The sequence below is a fragment of the Saccostrea cucullata genome, unplaced genomic scaffold, assembly GCF_032062105.1.
Source record: "Saccostrea cucullata isolate Sc308-1 unplaced genomic scaffold, CSIRO_AGI_Scuc_v1 ctg2283, whole genome shotgun sequence".
Classification (NCBI taxonomy): Eukaryota; Metazoa; Mollusca; class Bivalvia; order Ostreida; family Ostreidae; genus Saccostrea; species Saccostrea cuccullata.
The window spans coordinates 4,607-28,197 of NW_026936873.1; the positions used below are offsets into that span (position 1 = coordinate 4,607).

Sequence of the window (23,591 nt, forward strand, 5' to 3'; positions counted from 1 at the left end):
CAGGTCGATCACCGATTCCTGATCAATTGAAATCAATTTAAAGGTGTTTTCCTTTCAACTTTTTACCATGCAAAATTAAAATCGATCAATTTGATCATATACTAATAGTAACATATTAAATTAAGTCTCATTTCAGTTCTTATTTTCCATTCCATAAAATCAAATAAAAAAATTAATGAGATTTCAAAACTGATTAAATAAAAAAATGATTTTGTATTTAAATTTTAAGAGACAAACTAAACACGTGACTGTACCTTTGTACTAGGGATTCTTAACCTCTAATTTTTAATCAGCTCGCCCCATTTGCCGGTTGCACATGCATACAGTGTGTACTTGTACATATGTACATGTGGAGGAGTTTAATTCTTGGACGATCTACAAACGTCTACATAACATTAAAATAAATGAATAAATAAATAAATTATTAATTAAAATCAGTGCCCACAGATTGAACATATTCAAACCTGTTTTCACCTCTTAGTTACTTTTTAAAAGGGATAAAATTTCTAATTTTCAAATATTTCGACGAAAATAGAGCAGAAAACTGAACATTTAACAAGATAAATAATTAAATATAATTGTTTTCGAGAAAAAATGGCCCTCAAAAATGTTGTCCAAACTCGACCAGTTGACCTAAGGAAAACGGAACAAATCCAACTTTTCTAATTTGCAGGAAACTTTTTTTTATCCCGATTTTTTCCCCATCTATTAAGAACTTTTTTCTTATTATTGAAAAACAAGATCACCGATCTCCCTACATAATTTTCTTGGAGTCGGGAAAGGCGGCGATGGATCTTTTTTAAGATAGCATAATTTTTTTTTTATTTACAGTTTATTTTTCAATAAGATTTCATGCAAAAGTAAAATTCCATTTTTTTTTCTGCAGTTTTTTTTTTAAATTAATACAAGTTCTATATATTCATTCTATAAATAATTCATCTAATCATTGTCAAAATTTTCACAAAGTTAACGTGATGTAAAAATTGAAATCAGCATACATACATACAGCTATGTAATTTTGCCACAAGCAGAAAATTTTGCCATGACAATTCAAGTAAAAGAAAGTAAAAATTGAAGGTTTTTATGGCCCTCTGTTTTATTTTAAGCAAATTACCAGGTTAAAAACAATGACCACAGTAATTTTCAGTAAATCTCAGCATCGACAGTACCTCAACAGTAATTATCAGCAATTCTCAGCAGCGACAGTACCTCAACAGTATTTATCAGTATTTATCAGACTCCACAGTAAAAGACGACAGTAATTATCAGTATTTATCAGCAACAACTAAAATTATCAGCAACAACAGTAATAATAACAGTAAATATCAGTATTTATCAGCAACAACAGCACAGTATCAGTAATTATCAAACTTTATCAGTAAAATTTGGGATTCTCAGCACTTTTTTCGTCCAGTAGTGCAATAACGAATCCAAGTTTTACATAGAAATATATAGAATAAATCTTTAAAAATCTTCTTCTCAAGAACCACTTGGCAAGGAAAGCTGAAATTTATGTGGAAGCATCCTTGGGTAGTGTAGATATTAAATCATTAAAATCATGACCCCCGGGGGTAGGGCCGGGCCACAATAGGGAATCCAAGTTTAACATAGAAATATATAGAATAAATCTTTAAAAATCTTTTTCTCAAGAACCACTTGGCCAGGAAAGCTGAAACTTATGTGGGAGCATCCTTGGGTAGTGTAGATATTAAATTGTAAAAAGCATGACCCCCGGGGGTAGGGCGGGACCACAATAGGGAATCCAAATTTTATATAGAAATTTATTGAACAAATTTTTAAAAATCTTCTTTTCAAGAACTACTAGGCCAGCAAAGCTTAAACTTATGTGGAAGCATCCTTGAGTAGTGTAGATATTAAATTTGTTAAAATCATGACCCTGGGGTGTATGGCGTAGGGCGGGGCCACAGTGGGGAATCCAAGTTTTACATAGAAATATATATAGAACAAATCTTTTAAAAAGATTTGTATCACCCAAGTTACTCAGGTGAGCGATGTGGCCCATGGGCCTCTTGTTTAATTTTAATATGTCAAATTATTCTAAGGACACGTTGCCTAAGTAAGCATTCTCACTCATGCATAGCCCAGGGCATCCAGTTTAACCTCGCTTATATATATTTACTTCGTGAGCCTGAGGGTCCACACAAAAATAGATTATTTCTTCAAAGATCTTCTTCGGCTTTGACGTCAATGTCTGTGTTATCGTCAGCATCCTGGTTAAAGTTCATGGTGTTATTTAATTTAGGTCATTTTTAGCTCACCTCAACAAAGTTGGGGGAGCTTATATGATACCCTTGGTGTCACGTCGGTATTGGCTTCCCAGGTTAAGATTTTTGGAGCAGTTTTCTTTTTAAGTACTTGTATGTCCTATATTGATTAGACATGCATAGATGTTTTTAGTGGGTTTCATTGTACCAGTCAAAGTTTCAGATGGTGCAATTTCAGCAAAGGAATGACCAGGTTAATGTTTTTGGTGCAGGTTACCATTTTTGGTGCAGTTTTTGGTGTAGGTCTCATTTCCGAGAAACTATGAGCCCTATGTTGAGCAAACAGCAGGGATGATACATCAAAGGATGCACATTACAAGGCTTGCTTCAGATGCTGAATCTGACCTACATTTTCCGGTTGAGTGAACAGGTTAAAGCTTTTGGTGCAGTTTTCATTTCAAAGATACTATGAGCCCTACAATGACAAAACTTGCATGAATGGTACATCTTAGGATGCAAACTACCGATTTGATTCGGATGCTGAATCTGACCTACATGTTTGAGTTGAGTGAACAGGTTAAAGTTTTTGATGCAGTTTTCATTTCAAAGATACTATGAGCCCTATGATGTCTAAACTTGCATGGATGGTACATCTAAAGATGCATACTACTGACTTGTTTCAGTTGCTGAATCTGACTATCATTTTCCAGTTGAGTGAATAGGTTCAAGTAACTTTGAGCTCTTCAGTAACCAAACTTGCATGAATTATAATTCTAAAGGCGCAAACAGCATTCTCCCAGGCTGACTTCAGATGCTGAATCTGACCTTCATTTTCTGGATTAAAAAAATAGGTTGTTTTTTTTATACAGGTTTCATTTCCAAATAACTTTGATCAATATTTTAAGCAGACTTGCATGGATGATACATCTCAGGATGCAAACTTATGTTCAGATGCTGAATTTGACATACATTTCAAGATAATGGACCTGGTTAAAGTTATGGGTGCAGGTCTATTTCCAAGAAACTCTAAAGCCCGGTTTACACGCTCTGCTTTTACAGCTGCTTTTAGGTCTGCATTTTACTCTGCAAAGCAGAGAGAGAGAGTTTACACACTCTGCTTACCATGCCTGCTTTCAATTTATAAGCATATCATTTCCCATAAACACAATGAAGATTTTGATATTTCCATTCTCTTTTAATAATCATTATGGCTGCTGCATATAGGCAGCATTTAAGAAAAAGAAAAGAAAAGTCCTTTTTTGAATAAGATGGAGATGAAGCATTCCATGGATCGGGCTCCTCATGAAACAACTCATGAAACAACTCAATAAATCATTCTTTCTGCCTATTTGTTAACTTTAATTCATCTATTCTCTCAGTGTTTTACCTGCCGTTTTCTTTGTATTTGTTTTACATGTGTAACACCTTATCTCATATTTAGTTTATCGATGATGCTGATTGGTCAGTTACGTCTGCAAAGCAGACTGAAATAAAGCAAGTTCTATTCTGTCTGCTTGCATGCCTGCAATGCATAAACTCTAGTTTACACGCTCTTCTTTTGCAGCTCTACTTCAAAGCAGCTGCTAAAGCAGAGCGAGTAAAGCGGGCTTGAGGTTAATATAAACCAAACTTGCACAAATGATGCATCAAGGGATGAAAACTCTCAAAGATGCTTCAGATGCTGGATTTTAATTAGGTTTCATGTTGAAGAACTAGTTTGTAGTTTTTATATAGGCCTATTCCAAAGTATCAAAACAAAATTTCATAAATATTGCATTTTTGGATGTACACTATTTGTTGCTTAATTGTGGGTCACTTTGTCCTGCTTAAAGACAACATTCATTTAGGTGTGCTCTGTAATCTTTAATTACCGATGTTCAACATAGTTCCTTACTTTTGTACTTCAAATGGATTAATTTTACTTAAAATTGTATGCCCTATGATGTAGGAGGTCAACCTAAAAATGCTAGGTTTTTCATCTGTTATAGCTGAATCATAGTTATTAAATTACAGCTCCTATTCCCCTAACATTATAGGTATGTTAATTTCCAAACCTTTTCTTTGATTTGAACGAATTCTCTTTGACAGCTGGGCCATCAAGGAAAGTCAAGAGACATAGCTGGCTACCAGAGGAGGATAAAGCCATACAATCATATTTCAAGGAAGATATCAATGATTTCAAAAATGAGGGGAATGCAGGACCATTACATGGTAAAATTTACAAGTGTGATTAACAATTGATAACTTCAAATTGCCTCTTCAATTTGATTAAAATTTCATATTACTCTCTTCAGTTTGATACAGAATGTTTGCATTTTGATCAAAATATCTGCACTTTTCCCTATACCATAGATTTGATTCATGTTTTTTGGGCAATGGCTTCCATTTTGAGACCCTGACTGACAGTAAACGACTAGACGAGTTTACATAACCTAATCTAAAATGAATAATTATTCTGACCATGCTGACTAATTTTTTTCTTTAACTTAACAGTGGCAAAGAAAATAAAACAATTCCTTACCAAGAATCCAAACATTCTAAGGGATTATCCAACTGGGGAGAAAACCAAGAAGATCAGGATAAAAGTGTTTAATCTGAGGAGACAGAGGAGACTAAAATACAAGAAGGGAGTACAAAAAGTTTCTGTCTGAGTTTTTTCTGCCAAGGAAGTTTTAAAAATAGACCAACACGCAAAAGAAAGCAAAAGCAACAAGCATTAATTACATCTGAATTTTTAGTTCGTTTGGTCAGAAACAAGAAGAGCTTAAGCGATAGTAAGGTGTCTGTCATCTGTCTATTTGCCTAGCTGTCTGTCTGTCTAGCCCTCTCCGATTTTTTTTATTTGATGTTTTCTAGAGAGGGCTACAATTCCACAGCATCTCTTTAATGGTGCAAAGATATTTTTTAAATACGGGAGACTGCAGGCAGTACAAAATGTTTTTACTTTCAGCTTATTTCTAATAAGATGGTATTTTCATTCACTGTTGACATCATATTAGCCAGTAAACATGTAAAATGCATCTGTTTTCCTTTTTCAGCAGCCATGATAGTTCATGCATGACGTACTGACTTGCGCTTGAAATTTAGAATTTCTTAATATAGCAATTGTCAATGCATAAATAATTATGATGAATAGTAACACTAAACATCGATAAATAAAATCATTCCATGTGTCTTTTTTTTGTAAACATTGTTATTTAAGCTTAAAATATTTCAGATATCTGTTCCTTATAGGTCCTTTATCAAATTTGCTGTCCCTAAATAAATCTGTGAAGGTCATCAAACATGGAGGATAAATTTAAGTTACGATGTTGACATACACAAAAAATACGGATATATGGATTTTCCTGTATATTTTTGGATCAATTTATGTCTGGGTCCAGGTAAGACATATAAATAAAATACCTGTTTATTGACAATTTGAGCCGATATCCGTACAGGAATGAATCGCTCCAGCTGTGCAACATTACAGAGATCCTAAGGAGTTGTAGCCCTCTCCCAAAAAAAACCCGGAGAGGGCTACATTATTGCAGCTTATTTGCAGCTTATTTTATTGCAATTTTCCCAAAAAAGGACTTAATCAAGAATCATAATTCTAGATGTTACTGTTTAAAAGTTTCAAGTTACTCTTCCTCTGTTATAAGTACAAACCAGTAGAGCTTCACTCTTGACAGAGACTTCTGGTTTATCGCAATGTCAGATTGCTTTAAACCTTACGAAGTAATACGTTCCTCTTCAAAAATCCCCTCTGCTGACCATGCATCCATTTACAGCATACAAGTCTGCTTGACTCCACCATATGCAACAGCAACTGCATTTCTACAATGCATTAGGTTTATCAATTTAAAAATTCGTGCAAATGAAATACAAACTTTTGCATTTTTAAACTTTCGTTTTTCAGATGCTGAGGTCAATTTGTATATGCTGACACAGTATAGTAGCCCTTGGACTTCAGGAATTCCCCAATCTACTGATTTGCAATTTGTTAAAAATACATTTACTTGTACTTTTTAATGCCCTGCTCACATGCAGAGTTTAATTCAAATTAAACTTAAGTTAATGTGAATTAGTTTAATTTGAATTCATTTACTGTGCTAGTTACTTCACATTAGCTCTGTGTGAATGCTAAGCGAAGCTAATTTGAATTAAATTTTGAGCCATTTTTAGCTGATGTATGAACACAACTTAATTCGCATTAGTTTGATTTGCATGAGTTTGATTTGCATTAGTTTACTTAGAATTGATTTACTGCAAATTAAACTGGTTGTGTGAGCAGGGCATATTTTATGGGTTTTATTACTTTATGTAATTTTTACACTATTAAAACAAGACATGTTTCTTTTTTTGGTTTAGATATAGATGTCTCTTAAATCAAACCTAAATGTATAACATATAGAACTATATGATAACATATAGAATCAATTTATTATCGTGTTTTTAATGGCAACACATAGCAAAGTCTTGAAGCATGAAATTTATTAGTGATTTACTGAGTAATTGAATTTTAGGACCATTTCTTGTTTCATTAACTTTGCAGAGCTTTCATAGTAGAAATTCAGCTTGCAGTGGAGAATCTATTCACTTGGCAATGAGGAGTCGTAGAAGGATTATCATCAGTGATTTATATGTATATTGTATCAGATATCGTTTTTTTTGTAGAACCCTATTTATTGTCTTGTTCTGTAGTATTCAGCTGATGATGATTTAGTTACATAGACACGTACTTGGGCATGAAAAAAGAATAATATGAAGATTTTCTTCTTGTCTTTTCATAATTATATAATTAACAAACCTGTATCAAATCTTATTTCTGATATATTTTATTATCCATTGCTTGTAGAATAGATACTGATACAAGTGTGTGACAACTGGATATAAAATGAAAAAAAAAATATGCATAAGACAATTTAAGCATGAATTAAAAAAAGAAGTAATTAAATTAAGAGACATTGTGTTTAATTTAAAAAATGTAAAAGATTGAATTGCATACTTTTCATTTTATATATATTGTGCACATATACTCACTTAGGGGCTCATGTAATATAGAGGATAGGAGCATTACATGGAGACTCGTAAGTGGGCCACAATGACTCCGGTGGCTCCGGAGGATACCCCTGCCTTTGAGCAGATAATACAATTAATAGATACTTAAACTGACACCATATGTAGCTCTCTTGAAGGGAATTGTGCTCATATATTAAGATATCAACAATAACAAGATCGAATCGATAAGGAAATTTTTACATTTTTAAAAATAGGGCACAAGCTTGGGATTGGGAAATTGAGGCCATATGTGTTCACTTATAAGAAATAATAGTACATGACAAATTTAAGGAAATTAACACAAATCATGCATAATCTTGAACTTTTATATAACTATCAATCTTTTGATAAAATCAACAGTCATCAACATGTCAGACAAATCTTCTTAAAATCTGAAACAGTCGTTTGATTGATTGATTGTATACTGTTTAACGTCCCTCTGCAGAATATTTCACTGATATGGAGACGTCACCATTGCCGGTGAAGGGCTGCAAATTTAGGCCTATGCTCAGCACTCAGAGCCTTTTAGCAGGGAGGGATCTTTATCGTGCCACACCTGCTGTGACACGGGGCCTCGGTTTATACGGTCTCATCCGAAGGACCACCCCATTTAGTCGCCTTTTACGACAAGCAAGGGGGTACTGAGGACCTATTCTAAGCCGGATCTCCACGGGGCAACAGTTGTTTGATTTAAGACCAAAAACCATGCTTCAGTCTGAGTAAAGATTTATTTTCAAATTCGAAAAATTGAAAGCAAATTATATTTTTTGTAAAAAGTGGGTTGCAATTGGGAAAGAACATATTATAAATCTTTGTGCTCCACATTACATGTAGTATATGGAAGTGCCCAGTGAGAATCAAAGTGTCATTCTATTCATTAATATTGCTTTTTTTAAAACTAATTTTTGGAACAATTCAATTATAGTGAATGACTGGTATTTATCTGTAAATGAAGTATTGTTATCTGCACTGTTAACATTATTAAAAATATATATATACTTAGTGCTCATGAATTTTTTTCTTAATCTTCTGAATAATATATTGATCAGTGACCAAACATTAGATATTGGGCATCCTACATAGTGATTAAATATGGAATATTCTTCAACAGGCTGAAGAAGACATATTTTGATTGTGATGCTGATTCTATATAATTATATTTTGGAGACAAAATTCAATTCAAAGATAGCATTATAATTTTGAGAAAATAGTTTTTAAACAAAAATTGCCTTTGTTAAGTATTCTAAGAATTGTATTGCTCATTTCAAGGAAGTCAACTCCCCTACCTTTCAATGGTGTCAGTTTAATATATCTTGCAAATTGGGGGACCCACAGCCTTGAGTTTTAAACCCATGCAGGGTCAAATTCAGCTCATGAGGTTGCTGAGTATTTGGTACTCTTCTTAGTATTTATTGTGTAGTCCAGAACTATGCATATATCAAAGTCTATTACAGTAAAAATCAGTTATAACACAGGAGTCCGAAGTTTTAATCGTCAAAAAAAAACACAAAAAAAAATCTGGAAAAAAATTTTCCTACCCTTAACTAAAAAAACTTTTCTAGTTAAGGGTAGGAAAACATTTTTCCGGATTTTTTTTTTTTTTTTTTTTTGACGATAAAAACTTCAGACTCCTGTGGTTATAACAAGCCACCGGGGCCTATGAAATTACTTTATATCTGTTATTTGTTATATCCGTATAAGGAAATATGCTAAATTTATATTAATGGTGATCTTTTCTATATCCATGAATTTGCAACATCTTTGTTTGTTCTATAGGTATGTACAGAAAAAAACGTTGTCAAATCAGTGTTTAAACAAGAAACATATATTGACGCAAGCGTCAAAAATTTTCTGCAAACCAATTAATTTTCACTTTTATGAAGCATCTAAAGACTGAATTGGTGATCTGTTTTAAAAATATCTTATATTTATCTGTTATTATAGTATATATCATCGTGACATGAAACGCTTGTTCAGTCATTGCATGATTTTCTTAATTATATAATGCATGTTCAGTATTATATGTACATGTTTAATTAAGCAAAATACTCCCTAGTCCTCTGCATCAACAAACCGTGGGCCTGTATAATTAGGAGGCATTTACATTAAAAGTTTAAAACTAAAATTTAATGTTATCTACAATTAGATATGCAGTGTAGTTTTAATTTAATAAATCGCAACAAATATGTGGGGCTCCTTGCTCTCTCTTCGAGGAAAAAAATATTCTCCCTCAAGATCCACCACTACATTTTTAGCTCACCTGAGCCGAAGGCTCAAGTGAACTTTTCTGATCACATTTTGTCCGGCTTCTGCCTGTCTGTCCGTCTGTCAACTTTTCACATTTTCGACTTCTTCTCAAGAACCACTGAGCCAATTTCAACCAAACTTGCCACAAAGTATCCTTAGGTGAAGGGGATTTAAGTTTGTTCAAATGAAGGGCCACGACCTTATTCAAGGGGAGATAATTGGGAATTAATAAAAATTTAGTGGTATATTTTAAAAATCTTCTTCTCAAGAACCACTGTGCCAAAAAAGATGAAACTTATGAGAAACATCCTCAGGTAGTGTAAATTCAAGTTCCTTCAAATCATGACTCCCGGGGGTAGGGCGGGGCCACAATGGCCGACCAAAGTTTTCGTAGAAATATATAGGAAAATTCTTTTAAAATCTTCTTCTCAAGAATGACAAAGCCTTAATTCATCATATTTATATGGAAACATGCTCAGGTAGTGTAGATTCAAGTTTGTTGAAATCATGACCCCCCGGGGTAGGGCGGGGCCAAAATGGCCAACCAAAGTTTAACATAGAAATATATAAGAAAATTCTTTAAAAATCTTCTTCTCAAGAATGACAAAGCCATAATTCATATTTATATGGAAACGTGCTCAGGTAGTTTAGATTCAAGTTTGTTCAATCGTGACCCCCTAGGGTAGGGCGGGGCCAAAATGGCCAACCAAAGTTTTACAGAGATATATATTGGGAAATTCTTTGAAAATCTTCTTCTCAAGAATGACAAGCCATAATTCATCATATATATATGGAAGCATGCTCAGGTAGTGTAGATTCAATTTTGTTGAAATCATGACCCCCGGGGGTAAGGGCGGGGCCACAATGGCCGACCAAAGTTTTACATAAAAATATATTGGAAAATTCTTTAAAAATCTTCTTCTCAAGAATGACAAAGCCATAATTCATCATATTTATATGGAAACATGCTCAGGTAGTGTAGATTCAAGTTTGTTCAAATTGTGACCCCAGGAGGTAGGGGGGGGGGGGGGGGCAAAATGGCCGGCCAGAGTTTTACATAGAGATATATAGGAAATTCTTTAAAAATCTTCTTCTCAATCATATCCCCTAAAAAATAGCAAATTCATGATTGGTCATTGGACTACTTTTGGATTTAAACAATAAAAATCCATTTTATACTAGTCCTACCCTTGATGCTCAGGTGAGCGAGGTGGCCCATGGGCCTCTTGTTTGTCTTTCAGTTTCTTTGAGTTGTAGCGGGAAAATTCTTGGCACATTGTAAAACGTCACTGTATTATCCTCATCTGCCAATCTTAAAATATTCTAAAGCCTGCTTGGTCTCTGGATGAATGAACATTTTAACATATATTTGAAAATGTTTTTATACGTATGTACATGTGTACATGTCATTTGAAAATAAATAATTCTAACAAATCATGTTTTATTAGAGAAAGTAAAATTGTGCAACATTCATAACGTGATCTTTGCTTTAAGGTAGGATTCTTCTCTGGTTTCTGACTAGATGAAACATTCAAAGTATATCTGCTTATATGTCTTATATATTGAGGTGTAAGGATATTAAAAGACCATTTTTTCTTTCCTCATCAGAAATGTACAACTTTAAATAGAAATGGTAAACTGCGTTTGAAAACTAGCAGGGACTATATTTTTGGCGGAATTGTGGCGTATGAAAATACCTACTTTTCTGCCTCTCAAAATTATAATAAAACAATGAATTTAGCTATAATTATTACACAATTGAAAACTTGGAGAAATTTTCAAAAGTAAGTTAAATTAATAAATGAGAGACTGAACTTTCAAAATATATCAAACAAATATGATTTTTCAAACAAACTAGAACTTTGTTAGCTTTTAAATGCTTCCTATCAAAGTGCAGATTTGAGCCAAAAATCCATAAAAAGTATTTTTTCTCTCTTATTAAACGATCAAAACTTTTTGTTTTTGTATCATTTTGGACATTTATAAAACTTATTTATTATATATAAAAATAAGAAAAAGTTAAATATAGGAAGCATATACAAATAACAAATATATCCTAAAAAATAAGAAAAAACAAAGAAAATTCGGATTTGGTAATATCCAGTTAAGTAAAATTATTTATGTAAATTTGGTAATATCATGCTATAGACGCGATATAGTTATATGTTTTTATGCAAAAAGAACAATCATTAAACTTTTGAAATAGAAGTAAGTATCACATGATTGGCAACAGTATTTTTTTATTCTAAATGTGAAGGAAAAAGATAATGACCTTGACCTGACCTTGCCTCAACTATAAATTAAATTAAATTTCACGGATACTATCACTTACTGATATTGTCTTCTTGTTTTTGTGAAAATTTCATGAATTTTTAAATATTAGAAATATTAGAAGAATCCTAACTTAAGGCAATGCCCAACACCTGTCCTAATTTTCTCAGCACCTCAAACATGTCAAAGTTTCTCAATCAGGATTGGATGAAATATTTACCTCGTTCTTCATAAATATTATAATTTTAAGTTTATTGTCGGTTTTCGTTAAACATTTAGATGCTCTGTTTAATATACTATTATATTAATGTTAAATATTTTTTAATTTAAATTGTTTTAACTCCGCAAAAAACACACAGCAACTTCAAACTGTCATATCATATAACCTCCTTGCGGCCGGTAATAATGGACAAACAATTACATGTAGTATGAAAAGCGTTGGTCAGCAGTTAACTGAATACTTCTTGAAACACCCTGCATGACTGCTTAAGAAAAAGAATATTGCAACATAGCTTGGAACTTTAACCTACCCACAAGTTTTATTGTTCATGTACAAAATGTTAATTTTAATAATTGAAACTGAATTAGATTTATATATATATATATATATATATATATATATATATTTACATTTCCAATGTCTTTGTCTAAGATAAAATAACAAATTGTAAATGTACTTTATTGGTGCTGCGTTCCAAAAAACCATGGGCATGACATTCATGGCACCAGGGTCAGGGTTTTTTGAGCTAGGGCGGGGCTATATAGACTATAAAGTGAAAATGCATTATTTCCTTGAAAATCTTCTCTTATTAAAAAAAACTAACTAAACACATAGTTTTTATAAGCAAGAGCGCATCATCCAAAATTGTAAATTTTATGGCCCCATGGTCAGGGGTTTTGGTGTTAAGGTGGGGCTTTATTGATTACATAGTGAAAATGCATTAATTCTTGAAAATCTTTTCTTTTGCTACTGGCTTTTGTGCCAATGATCCAAGTGTATATTTTATATGATGAAGAAAGAAGCATCTAGCAAAATGGTTATTTTCAAGGGGGTGGGTGGGGGGTGTTACATAATCACATAATCTGAAAATAAATTAATGCTTTGAAATCTGATCTTTAATATTAGTCAATCATTTTATGTTAAAATTTGCAAAATTTTGAGATATTTAACCCCAGGATCATTGGTCCTTTTGGGGAGAGCTGCACAACTCACGGTTATAAAGTGGAAGTGCATTTTCTCTTTGTTACTCTGACCAACCTCTTGGTATTAAGTAAATAGATTAACCATGCTAAGTTCATAGATAGTATAAGCAATGGTGCCTCTTTCAAAATTGTGGATTTCATGACCGCTGGTTTAAAACAGGAACCAATTTTAATTGTTTGAAGGTTGTTACATGATACTCAGGTAACCTACATGTACATAAGGCCTCTTGTTCATAAAGCACTACATGAAGTTTGCCTATGTGGTTATGGTTTTATATACTCGTCTTCGACCATAAATGCTACAGACCCCATAATGCAAAAAGGTGCATTTTACGGAGCAATATTTTTTTGTGCACTCTGAGGAGAATTTCATCACTTTATAGCATTGGTCTATCAACTACCTTTTACTCCCTAATTATACCCCCGCAAACGAAGTTTGGGGGTATATAGAAATCAGCTTGTTCATCTGTCTATTAGCTATCTGTCCAGCTGTGCAAACGTGTCAGGTCCATTTCTTTCTGATGTAGGAACATTAGAATCTACTATTCCTCACAAAGATTGCTCGTGACTCAAGGGTGTGTCATTACCTTGACCCAAAGTCATTTGGAAAAGTTAAAGGTCACTGGAACAATTTTTTTTTATAATTCATGTCAGGTCCATATCTTTCTTATGGATAAACTTGGTAATTAAGTTCCTATTTCACACAAAGATTGCACATGACTTAAGGATGTGTCATGAACTTGACCCAAGGTCATTTGGGGAAGTTGAAGGTCACTGGAAAATTAACTTCATAATTTGTGTCCAGTCCATAACTTTCTTATAGATAAACTTGGTAAGTTCCTAATATTTCACATAAAGATTGTTCATGATCGTAAGGGGGGGGGGGGGGGATATTTTGTCCTGTTTGAACAGTTCTAGTTCTAGACATATTCTGTAGCCAATATGTGTATTTTATCCACCTCCCAATCATTTATAGCTGTCTTTACAGGCAATAAACTCACTTGAAGTGAATTTACAGCAATCTAACAAATAATTTTCATCAAGTGTCAGTTTATCACTTGTAGATCGTGACAAATTTATAAAATATCAGATGGATAAAAATACAGATTAGTTAAATAATGTGTTTATCTAGAATTAGGGAGTCAAAGGTAATTAATTGACCGATGCTGGAAAGTGGAGAAATTTCTCCCCCAAAAGTCTGAAAAAAATATTGCACTGTAAATTTTACATTTCGGAAAATTTTTGGTGGTTGATCATGTTGATAGTGCCTCCAACTGAAAATATATGTCCCCCTCCCCTTCAAATTGCTTCCTATGGGTCGGTATATTTGATTAATATTATAACAACATATAATTTGTTTGCATATGATACTTCAACATGCCACTCATGCATATATATACGTTATTATGAATGGAAGAAACGCTCATCGATATACGTGTAATATGTTGTCTATGATACATTTTTTTCACAGAATATCAAGCATTGATTCTCAGATGTTTCAGAACGCCAGAAAAACAATAGAAGTATTCGATTTTATTCAATAATGGTGTAATGAATATTAAAGAGCATGAGAAATAATCAATTTTAAAGATTTGTGACCCCCTTGCTTTCAGAGTCCTTGTGGATGATATATAATTTTTATGGCATAAATTGTGTAAAATATGAACGTCCTATACTATGTCTTTCAGAACTTATCACCGAAGTTAATTTTTTTTTATAAGGTCAGTCGTGATCATCAAGGGGTCAAAAATCATAGCATGCTTGAAATATCTTGTCACATGTTATGCACATTTCAAATATATGAGAGTCTTTTCTCTTTTCCTTTTGCGTCGAAAGCAAATTGAAAGTTAGGGGCAAAGTGTAAGAAAATTATTTTACACCCCCCCCCCAAAAAAAATGACTAGGAAAAGAAAAAATATAATAAGAAGAAAATGAAATATTCCTTTCGCAAAACACGAAAATTCTATTTCATAGGGAGGAACTCAGGAAGGGGTATACCTTTAAGTTTGATCTCGTACCTAAATCGGCGCGAATAATCATGGCTCGAGCCATATCAGTGCTAAACGGAATCGGCGCGAAACATCCCGGATTCTACAAGTTGGCTGGTCATAATTTTCATCATTTCATAGTTGGTCAGGTCATCATGTTTTCACGAAATGAACAGAGAAATAAAAATAAATTTGGTAAAAATGTAAAGTTAACATAAATGTTTATTCAATTTCATTTCATATTATTAAGGAGAAAATATCTTGAAAATATAATAACTGATCTTAAAATATTGTCGAATTTTATGTTGGTCAGGTCAGTCAGGTCTTTAATAGGTCAGGTTGGTGTACATAGCGAGTATGCGAGCGGGTCTAACATCTAATTTTAATTAGATTGGGTCGGTCTCTAATTTAGTGTCTTCCTTTTCCAAGTGCTTGTATAATACTAGTTAACATTAAACTTCATTATACTGATTAAAAAGGGGTTATTAAAATTCAATTATCTTTTGAAGTATTCTTAGCTCACCTGAGCCGAAGGCTCAAGTGAGCTTTATTGATCACATTTTGTCCGTCGTCCGTCCCTCTGTCCCTCCGTCCGTCTGTAAACTTTTTACATTTTCGACTTCTTCTCGAGAAACAATGGGCCAATTTTAACCAAACTTGGTACAAAGCATCCATAGGTAAAGGGGGGTTTATATTATTAAAAAGAAGGACCAAGTCCTCTTACAAGGGGAGATAATCAAGAAAGGCAAAAATAGGGTGGGTTCACTAAAACATCTTCTCAAGAACCACCGGGCCAGGAAAGCTGAAACTTATGTGGGAACATTATGACCTTGGGTAGTGTAGATATTAAATTGTTAAAATCATGACCCCTGGGGTAGGGCGGGGTCACAATAGGGAATCCAAGTTTTACATAGAAATATATAGAACAAATCTTTAAAAATCTTCTTCTCAAGAACCACTGGGCCAGGAATGCTGAAACTTATGTGGGAGCATCCTTCGGTAGTGTAGATATTAAATTGTAAAAATCATGACCCCTGGGGGTAGGGTGGAGCCACAATAGGGAATCCAAGTTTTACATAGAAATATATAGAACAAATCTTTAGAATTCTTCTTCTCAAGAACCACTGGGCCAGAAAAGCTGAAACTTATATGTGGAAACATCCTTGGGTAGTGTAGATATTAAATTGTTAAAATCATGACCCCTGGGGGTAGGGCGGGGCCACAATAGGGAATCCAAGTTTTACATAGAAATATATAGAACAAATCTTTAAAAATCTTCTTCTCAAGAACTACTTGGCCGGGAAAGCTGAAACTTTTATGGAAGCATCCTTGGGTAGTGTAGATATTATATTTAAAAAATACTGTCCCCCTTGGGAAGGGTGGGGCCACAATGGGGAATTCCAAGTCTTACATAGAGATATAAAAATAGAACAAATCTTTAAAAATCTTAATTCTTCTCAAGAACCACTGGGCCAGGAAAACTGAAACTTATGTGGAAGCATCCTTGAGTAGTGTAGATTCTAAAGTTTTAAAAAAAAAAGGGAAGAGGGTTGTTGGGCATGATAAGTAGAGCAAGAGGGGGAATCTGGTAAAGATCTGCATCACCCAAGTGACTCAGGTGAGCGATGTGGCCCATGGGCCTCTTGTTTTTCATCAAACAAACAAAGCAAATAAAACAAAATAAACAAGAAGTGACCAAGTTTATAAATAAATCGTAGATTTAAACATGCAAGTGACACTGTGTTCATTGCTGAAAATGTTAAATGTAATGTTAAACAATTATCATAATTATAGATCAAGCTTTTAAAAAGCTTATTAAAGTAAAAAAAAAAAAAAATCATGATCAGAGATCTATATGATAGTAGGTTATAGTATATTTATTTAAAGTAACAATCTTAAAAAGATCATATTTTTGTTCAACTAAAAAAATCATATGTTCAAATCAGAAAATCATCATTTGACATATATTGACACCCCCCCCCCCCCCCCCCCCCAAAAAAAAAAAATAAATAAATAAATAAAAATCAGAGCACAACTGGTTAAGCTAATGAATTTTTTGTTTAGGTTAGTTTGTTACATCAGTCAAATCAAAATATTTGTTAATTATTTAATATTTAAAGATTTGTGTTAAACTGGATCAGGATTTAACGCCGTTCAGGCCATTTGTTTTATAGACTAGAATTCAAAATATATATTATAAAATTAAACATTTTTATCATTATAACCTTTTAATTATCTTGTTTTAAATGCACTGATTCAAATATGAAATATGCTCAGTCAGGACATAATACAGTAAATCTACGTTAATTGTCAGGACAATTGATTTTTACTCCTCTAAAAAAAGAATAATTTCATTTCACTTAATAACAATTTACGTTTTAGTTTAGAGAAATATATAAAGTTATTTTCAAAATAGTTGGGCCTTTAGCTATTTGGTATAAATAATCGGTCGGACATGGTTGGTCAGGTCTTTACTTCAGAAATGATCGGTGAGGTCTTTGGCAGAAATGGTCAGTCAGGTCAATGAGGTCATTCATATATATGGTTGGTCAGGTCTTTAGTTAATCGATATAGACAGTCAGGTCTCTATATACAATTGTTGTAAGATCATTTATATTTTATTAAATTCTATAATATAATAGATTAAACATGATTTTTATATTTTATGTGCATAAAAAATACTTTTAATTATGATTTATCAATTAAATATTTCTGTTTTTAAAAGCATTTTTATCTCAAATATGAAACATTTTAATAAAAAATATCTTCCATACTGTATCTGATATTCCAAAAAAGATAGCTATCATTAATGATTTCTATTTGGTCAGGTCATTTCTTTAATTATATTTGGTCAGGTAATTAAATCAAAATTTCATGATCATGATGATATACTGATATCTTTGGTAAAACTGTTTCTAGAAGCATTTAAATTTTACCAGAAGTATTAATCGTCATAATGAAGAATATTTTCTAAAATGTATCTAATATCAGGTCATTTCATATTACCGGTCTAAAGTCATTAAAATTCCTTGTTATAAACTAAAAAAGTAAAAAGGTAAAAAATTATTCTAAAACCATTTTATCCAAAGTATTAGCCATTATAATGAAGATAGTTCTTTAAAACTTATCAAATATTTTTAAAAAATAACTAATATTGATGATTTTGGTTTTGGTCAGGTCATTAAAATTCCATGATATGAACTAACACTTGAGGTAAAAATGTTTCTAAAATCATTTTATCCAAAGTTTTAACCATTATTATGAAGAAAATTCTTTAAAACTTATCAAATGTTTAACTGTTATTGATGATTTTGGTTTTGGTCAGGTCAATTCATATTTGGTCAGGTCATTACATTTCCATGAAATGAACAAATACATAAAAATAAATACGGTAAATATGTGTAAATTAATATTTATTTAACTTTATTTCATATCATTTTCAAAAAGATATCCGAAAAAATATGATGAATGGTCTTAAAATAGTGATTTTTGACGAATTTTATATAGGTCAGGTCAGTCAGGTCTTTAGTATCTCGGGTCTTTAGTGTCTCCCCCTGCGTAGTATTAACAAACACTCGGCAGACCTCGGCCGTGGACTACTTTAAATGAGGTACAAATCGGCCGAGGTGTGCCGAGTGCAAAAAAAAAATACATTCATGCCGTCATGTCGAGTTCATCCGAAGAATCAAAATCGTCGGAGTTAGGCATTTCCAGTTCTGAAAGTACGGGTAGTTTAAGTCCACCAAGTTCTCTAGAATCAAAATCTCCCCCAAGAAGCACATCTCAGTGGAATAGTTCTTTTGTTGACACACTTGGGGTGCGACAGGTAGAAGAAGGCATTTTTGAAATTATCACACAAAGATGGCGTTTGGTATGTTTAACTGAGGATGAAGAACTGGAAGCCGAGAAGTGCCTTTCCTCTTGTGATTTACAATTAAGTTACTCCTCCTTGGAGACAGTGCCTGCTACAAACATCTATGAAAGCGGCTGGGTACTAAACCCCCAGCAGATGGAAGAAATTAAACGTTTTCCATTGCTTAGCAAGTAAGTGTACCCTCGTGGGGAGCCAGTCAAAGCATCTACGTAGCTATTAATAGCTACCTAGCAGTACCTAGCAGGGATTAATCTAGGTTTTTGGGGAAAACTACCCTATCTGGAGAAATTGGGGAAATCAGCAGAGGTATGGGAACCACTAATCTTGAGCTAAAGCCCTGCTCTAGGGTCAATATTCAGCATTTTTATGACCATTTCAACAGGTTGGGACCAATCGCCCAAATGGGATATAATAGCCCGTTTGGGCTATAATATCCCAAATGAGCTCTAAATTTACAGTGAAAAAACTGAAAATTTCCATTTTAGCAAGAAATATCATAAATCTGCATCAAAACCACAGGAGTTCGCGAACCTATCAATTTTACCGAAAATTTCAGGAAATAAAAAAAAAACGTAATACCTATAATAATAACACAAGGAGTGCAACGCAATTTTCGTCACCTGGGTACCCCTCGCTTAATATCGAGGCTTTCGCGCAATGAATATTCAATCGAAAATTATAAAACTCAAACCAATCTTTTTGGAAGGAACCATTCTTTATGGCTCTTAATGCATAAGATTTCAAACTCATGTTTTACAGCAGCAGCGGTGACATTTCTCCTCAACTTCGCTCAAATATCTGTTGTCCGTGATGCCATGACGTGACGTCACGAGCGCGTCCATTTACCCACAAAGGAACAAAACTGCCTTAAATGCTAATCTAGATGATTGAGGTCATATGCGAAAATATACCAGAGACAAGTTGGTAGACATTCAAGAAAATTTAAAACGAGAAGGTACAAGTACTTGTACTCGTATCTAAACGCAATATAGTTATCTCTAGTTAATTGTGTATGATTGTTTATTTCTGTTCCTTTTGGGTAAATGGACCGCCCGTGACGTCACGTCATGGCGTCGCGGACAACCGTTGCACTCCTTGTGTTTATAGGTATTACGTTTTTTATTTATTTCCTGAAATTTTCGGTAAAATTGATAGGTACGCAAACTCCTGTGATCAAAACACTTAAAAAGCCTATAACTTCTGGTAAGCAAGTTTTTCTGCAACCGTACCATTTGTAAGAATGTCAGACTGCTCTGCCCAATGACATCTTGGCCCAACGATACCTCGGCCCATTGACACCTCGGCTCCGACGGCTCGGCCCAAATTTGAAGACACCTCGGCTAACATACAAGACAACTCCGCCCAAACAGAAATATATTATTTTTTATTAAAATATATTTATTATTTATGCTGTTATATATCTATAAAATGCAAAAGAAAATTAATTTGATATATTTGCAATCTTCCAAGACGGCAAATTGACGGTAATTAAAAAAGACAATCCATTAGTAATTTGATCATAAGCGCTAATCAAGAAATAAACAAGAGGCGGTGCATCCTTTCATATGGGGTGGTGATTATGAGGAGTTAATTACGAGAAGCCATAATTTGGAGACTTACTCATGTTAATGTAAAGTTTCTTTAAGAAACCCTTGTTGATATAAAATATAAATTTCAAAAATAAACAAACCAATAAATCTTGCAAACCAGGGCATAAACTTCTGTGTAGATGTATTACATTGTACCTCCCATTCTAGTGTTAAATCTAAAGCAAACTAGCATGGCGCGGCGCCATGCCCCTTTTTCTCGGCGCCATGCCCTTTTTTCCAGCACCATGCCCTTATTTCCTAACCCAAAATTAATAAATATGCCCAGTTTAGGCAATATTCCTTTGCTGTTCTGTTTATTCAGTGCATGCTGATAATCCCTTTGTGTACACAACGACCAGGAAATCACTTCACGCTTGAACGCACCACACAGCCACCTGGCTAATTAACATGCCTCAGGCTGTCAGGGTAGAGGATTTAACTTGAGAAACTGTCATTTGATTGCATTGATTATGCAAGAATAAGCCCAAGACCAAGGATAAATTAACTTGTAAATTATTTACTAATTAAAATCAGGATCGTTTTTTAAACAGAAAGTAGAATAAAACACATAGTTGAACTTGAAGAAAAAACGGATATTTTATCTGAATAAAATACTTACAGTGCACCAAAAAACTGAATGTAATGTTATAAAAAGGCTTAAAAACAACAGACTAAGTTAGTTTCTTTGATTGAACAGATAGATTTGATAAGCTGAGGGTCAATGTTTCTAATTGAAGCCAGAGTTTTTTTTTAACAATATATTGGGAGTAAGACCAGTTTCACTTTATCCTGTTGGTAGAATATTTTCCAAGTAAATAGAATGGTCTCTACATGTATTTTTCAAAATGTCCCTCCCCCTCTTTCCTGAAAAAAGTATTTTTAAATTGACTGTACTAGTACACAAATAACACAGTCCAAGTAGGTAAAAAAAAAAAACACCTCCAAACTTTAATAATTTTTGAAGATGTTTCAGCTAGATTAATACCATTACTTTCTCAAGCGTAACCTTACTACTTTTTTGATTAAAGAAATTGGATGTAAATGCCTTTTATATCCTTTTTTGTTTCAATAATTGTCATGTCAGCCCAGGTGTGCTAATTGTGTTGATATTTTTAAAAAATGAATGGAATACAGATATATGAATTTATCTTTAAAATACTTGTTTAAATAAAGATTTCAGTATGAAAGGATATTAAAAGTAATTAAACACGTTAAAGTATGTAAAAATTAATGATTAATAAATCTTTATAAAGACATTTTAATACATTTGTTTTAAAAGTGCCCTCGTGAGATCCCGTCGCGACACAAAGTGCCCTTTTGATTCCTTGATTACCATGCCCTTTTTAGGGTCTAGATTTAACACTACATTCAACGGGTTATAATTTGATGTTGTGCTGTGGTTTGTTAGAAACACTGAAATATTGAAATAATCCTATATTTATAGTGTACATGTGTACTTATCATGCTTATAGTGATTTAATATATACATAGTACACATTTACATTACCATGGCATTGAAAGTACAAAAAATGAAACTAATTTAAACAAACTAAATTAAATTTTATTCCTTGGGCCGAGCTGTCTTCAGTCTGGGCCGAGGTGTCAATGATTTTGAGCCGACCTGTCAGGGCCGAGGTGTCAACCAGCACGGGCCGAGGTGTAGTCTGTCTACCATTTGTAAGATTGATCCCTAAGAAGTTAAGGAACTTCCGAAGGATCAATCTCCTAAACAATGGGCATACAGGAAAACTTGTCAACCAAAAGTTATTCCTTTTTACATTTCCTGATGCGGATTTATGATATTTATAGCCAAAATTTAAAAAAAATCAATTTTTGCACTGTAAATTTATAGCCCATTTGGGATATACCCAAACGGGCTATTATATCCCACTTGGGCGATTGGGCCCAACCTGTTCAAGTGCATGAAGTAGCAAAGTAAAACCATATTTCTCAGTTTTTATGAAGGAAAAAGAAATATTTCAGGTGTTTACTATTGTAAGGGGAATATTTTATAACTCATCAAAAGGGGAAAATTAGATCTTCAGGGGAAATTTTTTCCATGGGAAAAACAGCCAATATTGGTAGTAGATATGCCCTAGATTAATCCCTGCCTAGGTATTTAAAGCTACCCAAAGTAGCTATTTTTACGTACTTTTTATAATTTCTACATTTTGCGGCACAAAGACCAAAAGGCTCAACATGGTGAATACCACATCTTTTGATACAGTCACACTAATGATGAACCACAGGGGCCAGTAACAGGCTAAATTGGAATTTACGTATTGACTATATATATACAACTTTTTTTGTATATATATAGTCAATACGTAAATTCCAATTTAGCCTGTTACTGGCCCCTGTGTGATGAACAGGTCCAGCACAATACCCCAATAAAGGTTTATAGCTTGATAAAGCTATATAGTATATAGCTTTATCAAGGTATTACCAATACCTTGATCAAGGTATTTTATGTAATGAAAATTCAAAAAAATTCTTACAAAATTAAATACTGAAGTTCAAGTTCTGAGTTGTTAGGGCCCCGCAAGGATTTGCGGGTGCCCTATAGTAATCACTCTGTCTGTCCGTCCGTCTGTCCGTCTGTCTGTCCGTCTGTCACTCTTCCGTCCACAAATTTTCTGTTTTTTTCTAATAACTTTTTTTATGGTTGCCCAATCAAGTTTAAATTTGGTATGGTAGTTCAATAGGCAGAAATACATATTTTGATGCTAAGTTTAATTCTCTATGTCTTCTAGTTTGGAGCTGGGGTGGTGGGGTAGATTCCTTAACTATGCATAAGAATGAACTTGCAACTTTTTTTATGGTTGCCCAATTAAGATCAAATTTGGTGCAGTAGTTCAGTAGGCAAAAATACATATTTTGATGCTAAGTTTGGTTCTCTATGTCCCTTGGTTTGGAGCTGGGGTGGTGGGGTAGATTCCTTAACTTTATATAAGAATGCATTGGCAAAGAGAGATAACTGCTGAAGTTGTTCCCATTCAGTAAACTGAATGCTTCTAGGAGCCCCATGGGATTAATTAGCTTTCCTCCTGAAGAAAATCCAGAGCATTATCTTTATCTGTCACATTGAGATTAATTGCCACCTCTGTCTGCAAATGAAGTTTGTTTTGAAGTTAAATCAATTTGGAATGCT

General features: G+C 33.5%; 1 protein-coding gene across 1 annotated transcript in view; it reads left to right on the forward strand.

Annotated features, from left to right (window-relative positions):
- The first annotated feature begins 18,624 nt into the window (after positions 1 to 18,624).
- Positions 18,625 to 23,591, forward strand: part of LOC134246781 (uncharacterized) — a 38,129-nt gene continuing 33,162 nt past the window's right edge. Inside the window, exon 1 of the mRNA XM_062729142.1 lies at positions 18,625 to 19,021. Coding sequence (XP_062585126.1) covers positions 18,642 to 19,021 — 380 coding nt within the window. The 5' untranslated portion in view covers positions 18,625 to 18,641. The remainder of the gene's footprint in view (positions 19,022 to 23,591) is intronic.